Here is an 11,049-nt window from a genome sequence, read left to right as displayed (position 1 = left end):
TATACTAAAAGCTATTTATTGAATATTTCTATTTGGTATCATTATCACTGTTGGAGCTATCACTGTCATCATGAATAGAAGTGTTTCTAATTGAAGATACCATCATATCTACAATGTCTTTTTTCGGGTTTTCTTCCAAATCAGTCTGTATTGCTCCAACTTCTGCTAGCTGCCATTCAAGTTCTGTAATAAATAACCCATCATTCAGTTAAAAATCGTGAAAAAATGAATAATTTTTCATCTATGTGGAACAGGAGCTGACTCTTAGTAATATTACCATGGAAATGATTATATATTTATTTATAGTTTTTTTTTCTTTTTTGAGACAGAGTCTCACTCTGTCACCCAGGCTAAAGTGCAGTGGCACAATCTTGGCTCACTGCAACCTCCGCCTCCCAGGTTCAAGCGATTCTCATGCCTCAGCCTCCTGAGTAGCTGCAATTACAGGTGCACGCCACCACACCCACCTAAGTTTTGTTATTTTTTTAAGTAGAGTCAGGGTTTCACCATGTTGGCCAGGCTGGTCTCAAACTCCTGACCTCAAGTGATCCCCCTACCTTGGCTTCCCAAAGTTCTGGGATTACAGGCGTGAGCCACCATGCCCAGCCTGATGATATCTTTAGAACCGGGTGACAGTAAAAGTACTACAATGTCAAAATACACATTGGATACAGCAAAGTTATACTGAAAGGGAGAAATTATGGTTAAACTGGGTCTTAATCTGTTTTGTGATAACAGAATACCTGAGACTTGAGTAATTTATAAAGAACAGAGATTTATTTCTTATACTTCTGGAGGCTCAGAAGTACAAGGTTGAGGGGCCTGCATCAGGTGAGGGCCTTCTTGCTGAAGTTATCCCATGGCAGAATTCAAGTGAGTTAGAGAAGGTGAGTGAGAGAGAGAGCAAGAGAGGGCTGAACTCACTTTTAAAACAAACCCATTCTCATGACAACAACCCCACTTCTGCAATAATGACATTAATCCATTCATGAGGGCAGAGACCTCATGACCTAATCACCTCTTAAGGTCCCACTTCTCAACACTGTTTTACTGGAGATTACTAATTTTGGGGGACACATTCAAATCATACCATTCCACCCAGCCCCCAAAATTCATGTCCTCTCACATGCAAAAGACATTCATTCTATCCCAGTAGCCCCCAAAGTCTCAATTTGTTCCAACATCAATTCAAACAGAGTCTCATCTAAATCAGATATAGGTAAGACTCAAGACACAGCTCATACTGAGGCACATTGCCCTCCAGCTGTGAGCCTATAAAATTAAACAGGTTGGCCGAGCGTGGTGGCTCACACCTGTAATTGCAGCACTTTGAAAGGCTGAGGAGGGCGGATCACCTGAGGTAAGGAGTTCGAGACCAGCTTGGCCAACACCGTGAAACTCCATCTCTACTAAAAATACAAAAAAAAAAGAAAAATTAGCTGGGCGTGGTGGCAGGCACCCATAATCCCAGCTACTCAGGAGGCTGAGGCAGGAGAATCGCTTGAACCCGGGAGGCAGAGGTTGTAGTGGGCCGAGATCGAGATCGCGCCATTGCACTCCAGTTCGGGCAACAGTGCAAGACTCCGTCTCAAAAAAAAAAAAAAAAAAAGAATGAAGTGAAATTTTAACAAATGGTGTTGAAACAATTGCATTTTTTTACAGAAAAAAAGTAGATACATTCCTGATATGGTTTGGCTATGTCCCCACCCTAATCTCACCTTGAACTGTATGTAATTCTTATAATCCCCATGTGTTGTGGGTGGGAGGTAATTGAATCATGGGGGTTGTTACCTCCATGCTGTTCTCTTGATACTGAGTGAGTTCTCACAAGATCTGATGGTTTTATATGGGGCTTTTTCCCCACTTCACTTGGCTCTCATTCTTCTCCTTCCTGCTGCCATGTGAAGAAGAACACGTTTGCTTCCCATTCTGCCATGATTGTAAGTTTCCTGAAGCCTCCCCAGCCATGCTGAACTGTGAGTCAATTAAACCTCTTTCCTTTATAAATCACCCAGTCTCAGGTATGTCTTTAGTAGCAGCGTGAAAATAGACTAATACAATACCTTACATCAAATCATACACAAAAGCCCAATGTTATTCAAGACCTAAGCTCAAAAATAAAACTTTAAAACGCTTAGAAGAAAGTGTAGGAGAATATATTTTTCACCTTGAGAATACAGAAAGGTTTTGAAAAGAAAGCATGAAAAGTGCAAAATAAAGAAAAAGATTAATAATTTTCACTATGCCAAATCATAACTTTTATCTGACAATCGAAATGATAAGCCATAGCTGGTGAGAATATATTAGTAATACTATAAAAATAGTATCCAGAACTTTACATACACATTCATGCACACATACCCACTCTTATAAATCAATGAAACAACATATGCACACACACGCACTCTTATAAATCAATGAAAAAACACAAATGACAAAATGGACAAAGTATATAAACAGGAGAGGAAATCAGAATGACCAATGCATATGAAAAAATCCATAACCTCACTTGTAATCAGGGAAATCCAAATTTAAACAATGAAATGATACCACTTCATATCCATCAGATTGACCAAAAAACCAATAGTCTAAAATTAACAAGAACTGGTGAAGATGTGGGTATATCTTCAAACACAGATGGAAGGATAAATTGGTACTTTCACTCACAGAGCAGTCTATGAACTACCAAGTGAAGTTGAAAGTGTGTATACCCTACGACCCCACAATTCTCCATACGCCCTTGAGAAACTCTCACAGGTGGGCACAATGACGGCCACAGCAGAATTGTTCATAATGGGAAAATCGCAAACAACTCGCATTTCTCACAGTAGGGGAATGATAAATTGAGGAATAGCTGATTATAGAATGCTAGACAGGAGATAAAGGTATTGAATCAGACATATATGAAATAAGAGATTCTGAATACTATGGTTGAGATTTTTAAAAAAGCAAGTTGCAGAATGATACTACAATATAATGCCCTTTATTAAATACTTTCAATTTTGCAATTAATTATTCCTTCTATTTCTATAGATATACTTAAGTTAAAGCATAACAATAAGACCAGATAGTTCCTTTTAAAATTAAAAATAGAATTACCATATCATCTAGCAATTCCATTTCTGTGTATATTCCCAGAAGAATTAAAAACGGAGATGAGCATATTATTTGTATACACATGTTCATAACAGCATTATTCACAGTAGCCAAAAGGTGAAAACAACCTAGGTGTCCATTAACAGATGAAGGGATACACAAGATATACTTAAAAAGGAAAAAAATTCTGATAACATGCTACCACATGGATGAAACTTGAGGACATCATGCTAAGTGAAATAAGTCAGTCACAAAGGACAAATACTATATGATTCCACTTATATGAGGTATCTAGAGCTGTCAAATTCATAGAGACAGAATCTAAAAAGGTGATTGCCTGGGCTGAAGCAATTGGAGACTGAGGAGTTTTTGTTTAACAAGTACAGAGTTTGTTATGTAAGATGAAAAAACTTCTGGCGATGGATGATGGTGATGGAATGTGAATGTGCTTAATTCCACTGAACTGTATGCTTAAAAATAGTTAAGATGGTAAATGTTATGTTATGCATATTCTTCTACAATGCTTAAAATACACCAATAAATTTCACTGATAACTGTCTCTCAAAAAAAAAAGGGGGGGGGGACAAGATACACACTAAATTCATGATAGTTTTTGTCCCTAAGGAAGCAGGGAGGGGAACAGGACTAAGTATGGAAATACAGGTAACTTCAACTTTATCTGCAATGTGTTTTCAAAAGATAAGCAAATAGGCCAGGCATGGTGGCTCATGCTTGTAATCCCAGCACTTTGGGAGTCAAATGTGGGAGGATCACTTGAGCCTAGGAGTTTGAGACCAGCCTGGGCAATATAGTGAGACCCCATCTCTACTACAAAATTTTTCTTAAAAAATAGTTAGGTGTGATGGCCGGCACCTGTAGTCCCAGCTACTCAGGAGGCTAAAGTGGGAGGATTACTTGAGCCTGAGAAGTCAAGGCTGCAAGTGAGCCATAACTGTGCCACTGCACTCCAGCCTAGGTGACAGAGTGAGATGCTATCTCAAAAAAATAGCTGAAGGAAGCATAAACAAATGTTCACATTTGTTACTTTTGGTAATTACTATGGTCTTGAATGTTTGTGTCTCCCCAAAATTCGTATGCTGAAATCGTAATCCCCAAGGTGATGGTATTAAGAGGTGGGGACTTCAGGAGTGATTAGACCATGAGGGCAGAGAACTCATCAATGAAATGAGTGAACAGAGAGGCCAAAAGGAGCTTGTTTGCCCCTTCCACCACGTGAGGTCAATGAAGAGGTCACCATCTATGAAGGACAGGCCCTCACAAAACACCAAATCTGCTGGCGCCTTGATCTGGGACTTCCCAGCTTCTAGAACTGTGAGATATTAATATAAAGTTTCTTGTTTATAAGCCACCCAGTTTACAGTATTTTTATTATAGTATCCCAAACAGAGAAGACAATAATGATTTCATGAATGCTTACTATATTATTATTCTATGTATTCTTTTATGTACTCTTACGTTGTTAATTTTTTTAATTAAAAAGAAAAGGTCCAAGCTACAAAAACAAGGTGGTGAAACAAGGAAAGGCCTTAGAAGACTAAAAGAAAAATGGGAAAATTCTGAAACAATTAAAGTATCAGAGGTCTCGGTAAGGGCAAAAACAACTTTGGGGGACTGACAGAGTCAAAGAATACCTACTGAAAACAACCAGCCAGGGGCAGAGGCTCACGTCCGTAATCCCATCACTTTTGGAGGCTGAGGTGGGCGAATCTCCTGAGATCAGGAGTTCAAGACCAGCCTGGCCAACAGGGCGAAACCCCATCTCTACTAAAAATTACAAAGATTAGCCAGGTGTGGTGGTGGCCACCTGTAATCCCAGCTACTCAGGAGGCTGAGGCAGGGAGAATTGCTTGAACCAGGGAGGCAGAGGTTGCAGTGAGCCAAGATCATGCCACTGCACTCTAGCCTGAGTGACAGAGCAAGGGTCTGTCTCAAAAAAAAAAAAAAAAACAAAAAACAAAAACAGCCACTCATGATGGCTTTAACACAATGGTGAGAGAAAATGATTTTTAGTTTTGTAAAATCGAGTTAAAGCAGTGAGAAAAAATGAATATATCAAAGAAATGACCTTAGGAAGTAAAAACAATTAAAGAAGATAAAAATAGAAAGTCTTGTGTTGTGTGCCAAGAAAAATAAAGTAATAGGAGGCATGGTCTGTGCACTTTTTAGGAAGATAAAATTCAAAGGGAATTGATTCATCAACAAAATTAGATGTCATGCTAATAAGTGAAAAGAAAGATGCATTGAGAATATACGCTATAGAAATTCAGTAGAGAAGAAAAAGATTACGAATTGGTCCAATGTTACATAATGCGGTAAATAAAAATTGAGTAGACTCATGAAGGAATAAAGTTTGGATTTGGATAATAGAGAAAGGTAGAATACATTAGGTACAAGCAGAGAATGTGTAAAAAAGTGTGATGGCACAAATGAGTAATGTATATTTGCAGGTTGTGGCTGAAGACCAGCCTAACAGGAACAGAAACTAGCAAGCACTGAGAAATATAGTTGGAGAGGTGGGTGGAGATTCTAAAGGAGAAGATTCTAAATTTTTAACTTACTTGAGACAGAGAACTATTAAGGATTTTAAGGAAGGGGGTGTTATTAGAGTATTACTATAGGAAAATTAATCTGGAGGCATATAAAAAGAGACTAGAAGCAAGGAAAAAACCTTGGTACTAAGGAAGTAAACTTTCAGGATACTTGTTAGTTTGTGGATGTTTTCACCTATCATTTTTATAAACAAAATTTGTAACATTACCTTCCAGCTTGAGATTTATCCCTCCACATTCTATAATTCCAATGAATTTGGCTTCTATCTGACCATTTTTATAAACAAAAATTGTTGGTAAACAATTGTCATGGTAGTGTTGAATACAGCTATTCACGATGGCTTTAACAAATTTAGTTTCTGGAAACTTTCTTGCTAGAAGACTAAGATGCTGGTTAACCAACAAACACATTGGGATGCTAAAAAGAGAAACAGTACACACAATCTTTAATAAATGGGCTACTCATCTCAGTCTAATGAAATAAGTAAAATATCGCCATGGCAAAAATATATCTTAGATTAATATAAAAGCATATTATTATCATCCTCTATTTTTACCTTTAGCAATGAAGAACTGTATGTAGAGTCCTCTGGTTTTTATTGCAAGCACCATTATAGCCAGGGAATGAAGCTAGCTACCATGGCAAGCTGATGCTTAACTTAGGGAAACTACATCCAACTGAGCATCAGTTTGGTTCAAGCAGGTTCCCAGTTTGTAGAAAAAAAAAAAAAAAAACAGGACACTTCTAGGAAATCCTTTGCAGTTCTGAGTTGAAACAAAAGGATCCCAACCCTTGTTGCCATCATGAGCTTCTTTCCAGGTAATGAGTTTAATCATATCCAGAACTGTCTTTCCTGACTCCAACAAACTTCTTCCACAGTCTTTGGAATCCCACTCCATGCCACATCCTGGTGTGGCATGTGAACTATTCCTTACCAGAAATTTAATATTGATTGGAAGTGTGACCACAACCTCAGTTCTTCCTGCTTTATCACTTAATTCTCATCACACTCCTTGATCAATTAGTCGCTTTTCTCCCAGTTTATCAAACTTTCAAGTGAATCCCTTCACCTCTACTTTATTCCACATTCCTTCCATCTCCCTTGGGACCTTTGTTGGTTATTCTGCTTCCCTCTTTTCCTGTTTTCTCATCTTTCCTTCTCCAAAGACTCTTTCTCCATTTTACATAAACATATTCAATTTGGGCCGGGTGCAGTGGCTCAAGCCTATAATCCCGGCACTTTGGGAGGCCAAGGTAGACAGATCATTTGAGGTCAGGAGCTCGAGACCAGCCTGGCCAACATGGTGAAACCCTGTCTCTACTAAAAAATGCAAGGTTTTAGGGACCAAGAGAAAACTTCTTTGCCCTCCAAAGGAAGGTTCACCGAAAGATCAACTAACAAAAGGCAGATTAATTGGAGAAAAGGCACACAAGTTTCTTAACATGTACATGAGAGAGGAAACACAAAGTAATTACCCAAACCCTCCAATGGGGTACAGAAGCTTATATGCCATCTTGAGGCTACAGAAAGAATGGAGGCTCTGGCATGGCCAAAAACATGTTATTGGGGTAAATCAGGTTACAGTGACAAGACAGGCTATGGGAGGCAGAGAAGAGGAGGCCTGGCTAGCAAAAGTGGTGTTGTTATGTAGATGAAACCTTATAGGTAGCAGCCCTCAAAGAGAATAGATGGTAAATGTTTCTTTTAGACCTTTAAAGGCATCAGATTCTCAGTTAACTTTGGTCCTAGATCAGACAAGGGAAGGCCCTCAGAGAAGGCCTGACTGCATGAATGCAGATTTTCTCTACAGTTGCAAATCCCCTCCACAAAAGACAGCTTTACGGGGTTACTTCAGTTTTGCTGGCTCTCTGAACACCCATCTCAAAATATGTCAAGAAAGTATATCTTAGGGTAAAATGTTTTGATTTCCTTCAAGGTGAAATGAGTCCACTAATACCTAATTCAGAGAAATTTTATAATTTTCATTAGAAATTTTGTCAGAATGAAAGCTCAGTCAGTGGTACAACACATATTTGTGGGATGGGTCAGTAGTGTGAATGGCAGAAAGCAGGTAGGTATTGGTGGTGGCAGTGAAAAGTATAGAATTAAGAGAATATTGCATAACAGATTGTGATGCAGGGAGAAAGGGTTGCCCGAAGACAGTTCTGACAGCAAGTAGTAGGGGAACAAATTTGGTGTTGGGGTTCAGGGCCAGAACTTTAACCCCAGAAGAGCTGTAAAATATGAGGCAGACCTCTAACATCACAAAACAAGAGCCTATTTATGGTATTCAAGCTTCAAAATATACATTTGGGTATAAGAATAATATAAAAGCCCCAAATTAGAATTGGGGTACAGGCATAAGATTAAATAAAACCAGAAACAAGACTGACTTAAAGCTAAATCATTAGGCTTACTGGCCCAGGTTGAGTTAGATCCCTGTAAGGCACCTTAAGGAGGCTAAGCCTTCATTCGGATAAAAAGTGGGTCTAATCCTATCAATTTAATGGTAAAGAGCCATTGAAATTATAGAATTTAGGAGCCTAATCAAAAAACAAACACCACCCTTTTATAAAATTGATAGAAAGTAGCTAAAAATTAAACCACCTTTGTAAAAATTTTAACAGTGAGAGAATTATGACAGTGAAAGAGATCTGATCTAACCAACCCCCATCTTCCCTTTAACCTCCAAACTGCCCCGAATCATTCCTGGACTTGGGCCAAGCTAACTTTGGGAGAAATTCAGTTTACAGTTTAAATGATAATAGCTTTTCCCCAAAACTAAAACCACCTTTGTAAAGCTAAGGGAAGACTAGATTAGGAGGATGAGAGGAGCCCGAATTCTGCTAAGATAGACACTTAAACAATTACCAGCCGTTATTCTGGAAGTCACAAGATTTGCAACTTCCTCAATTACTCCTGCAGGTAACAACACTATTGTAGAACCTAAGATTGGTCTTTTTTATATATCTTTTAAGGTTTTTGCATTTCTGATGACTGATGCCTCTACCTGGACCCACCAAGCAGTCCTGTGGACCCATACAGAAGCAGACTTAGCACACATGAAGACTGTATTAGTCCATTCTCATGCTGCTAATAAAGACATACCCAAGGCTGGGTAATTATAAAGGAAAGAGGTTTAACTGATTCACAGTTCAGTATGGCTGGGGAGGCCTCAGGAAACTTACAATCATGGCAGAAGGGGAAGCAAACACATTCTTCTTCACATGTGGCAGCAATGAGAAGTGCTGAGCAAAAGGGGAAAAGGCCCCTTATAAAACCGTCAGATCTCGTGAGAACTCACTCATTATCACAAGAACAGCATGAGGGTGACTGCCCCCATGATTAAATTACCTCCCGCCAGGTCCCTCCCACGACAAATGGGGGTTATGGGAAATACAGTTCAAGATGAGATTTCGTGAGGACACAGCCAAACCATATCAAGGATCATTTTCTACATCCCTATGATTGCATTCCCAACCAATCAGCAGTACCCATTCTGTGGTCTGGCAACCTATCCTTGAAAAACCTCAGCCTCCAAATTTTGGGGGAGGCTGATTTGAGTAATAATAAAACTCTAGTTTCCTGTTCAACTGGCTCTACATGAATTAAACTCTTTATTGCAATTCCCCTGTCTTGATAAATTGGCTCTATGTGGGCAGCAGGCAAAATGAACCCATTGGGTGGTTACAAAAACATAAGTTAACAGCTGTTCTTCAACTTTACAATATTAAAAAGCTGTAAGTAAATCAATTTTGTTGTTGTTGTTGTTGTTGTTTTTTGAGATGGAGTCCCACTCTGTTGCCCAGGCTGGAGTGCAGTGATGTGATCTCAGCTCACTGCAGAGCTGCCTCCCAGGTTCAAGCGATTATCCTGCCTCAGCCTCCCAAGTAACTGGGATTATAGGGACACACCACCATGCCCGGCTAATTTTTTTGTACTTTTAGTAGAGACAGGGTTTTGCCATGTTGGCCAGGCTGGTCTCAAACTGCCGACCTCAGGTGATCCACCCGCCTCAGCCTCCCAAAGTACTGGGATTACAGGCATGAGCCACCGAGCCTGGCCAGTAAATCCATTGTTAAAAACTAAAGTTTTCTAAAGAATATTTGTAACACACTTATTTTCTGTTATATTTTATAAATTTGGATTACAGATTAATTTTCAAAATATATGTTTTATACCAACACAGGAATGTATTTTCCTTTTTCTTTTTTTTTTTTTTTTTTTTGATTTGGAGTCTTGCTCTGTCGCCCAGGCTGGAGTGCAATGTGCGATCTTGGCTCACTGCAACCTCCACCTCCCGGGTTCAAGCCATTCCCCTGCTTCAGCCTCCCACATTGCTGGGACTACAGGCATGCACCACCAAGCCTGGCTAATTTTTTTTTGTATTTTTAGTAGAGATGGGGTTTCACCATGCTGGCCAGGCTGGTCTTGAACTCTTGACGTCAAGTGATCCGCCTGCCTCGGCCTCCCAAAGTGCTGGGATTACAGGCAATGAGCCACCGCACCCAGCCCCAGGAATGTATTTTCTTAATGTCCAGAAAACTAATACGTAACTACTTTAGAGTGGCCCAGAAAAACCTTCTGAGAAGGTCACAAATATTTAAAGTATTTTGAAACCACATCCTTCTTTTTGAGTCTATCAAAGCATACAACAATTTGAAGCAGACTATAACACATTCAACCTCTTTATGAATTTTTTAAAAATCATTTCTAAAAACTAGTAATTTATCTGGAAGTAACCATTAAACTAGATAATTTTACTTAGAAGCCATATCTACTGTGCTAATCACACAGGATCAGAAAAAACATTCAGTAAACCACTTCAGTATATAATATTTACCACAAGCAGATCCCTGTTTTATAAATGTCCGTGTTTCTCTTCCTTATTTGTGAGATCTACAGGCAGCATTTACAAACTGGTTAACCAAATAAATAGGATAGGTAATATGGAAGTGTGATTTCAGGAAATAACTTTTCTCTGAAGAATGCAAGTCCTTTTAAATGTTTACCCCCACGGAGTCATTAAAATGAGACAGCAGGCCAGGCACAGTGGTTCACGCCTGTAATCTCAATACTTTGGGAGGCTGAGGCAGGAGGATCACTTGAAGCCAGGAGTTCGAGACAAGTCTGGGCGACATAGCAATACCCCATTTCTACAAAAAAATTTTGAAACCTGGCCAGATGTGGTGGTGCAGACCTGTAGTCCAAGCTACTTGGAGGACTGAGGCAGGAGGATCATTGCTTGAGCCCAAGCATTCAAGGCTGCATTGAGCTACAATTGTCACTGTACTCCAGCCTGGGAAACACAGTGAGACCCTGTATCAAATATAAAAAGAGAGAATTACAACCTACTCCCTTCTTGACCTATGTATTCATCT

The 11,049-nt window shown here is 39.3% G+C and overlaps 1 protein-coding gene across 2 annotated transcripts in view; it reads right to left on the bottom strand.

The window, feature by feature from the left end:
- The window catches only part of PDCL2 (phosducin like 2), a 37,030-nt gene continuing 25,981 nt past the window's right edge, over window positions 1-11,049 (bottom strand). Inside the window, exons 5-6 of one of the 2 annotated variants that reach the window (XM_054554002.2) lie at window positions 10,869-10,987; window positions 1-183 (exon numbers count right to left, since the gene is read on the bottom strand). In XM_054554002.2, the coding sequence (XP_054409977.1) occupies window positions 29-183; window positions 10,869-10,987 (274 nt within the window). In that variant the 3' untranslated portion in view covers window positions 1-28. Of the gene's footprint in view, window positions 184-5,875; window positions 6,085-10,868; window positions 10,988-11,049 lie in introns of both variants that reach the window. The other variant, XM_002814782.6, reaches the window with a different exon arrangement.

The sequence above is a fragment of the Pongo abelii genome, chromosome 3, assembly GCF_028885655.2.
Source record: "Pongo abelii isolate AG06213 chromosome 3, NHGRI_mPonAbe1-v2.0_pri, whole genome shotgun sequence".
Classification (NCBI taxonomy): domain Eukaryota; kingdom Metazoa; phylum Chordata; class Mammalia; order Primates; family Hominidae; genus Pongo; species Pongo abelii.
Note: the sequence above shows the minus strand (reverse complement) of the source record. Positions and strands in the feature narration are given on the sequence as shown.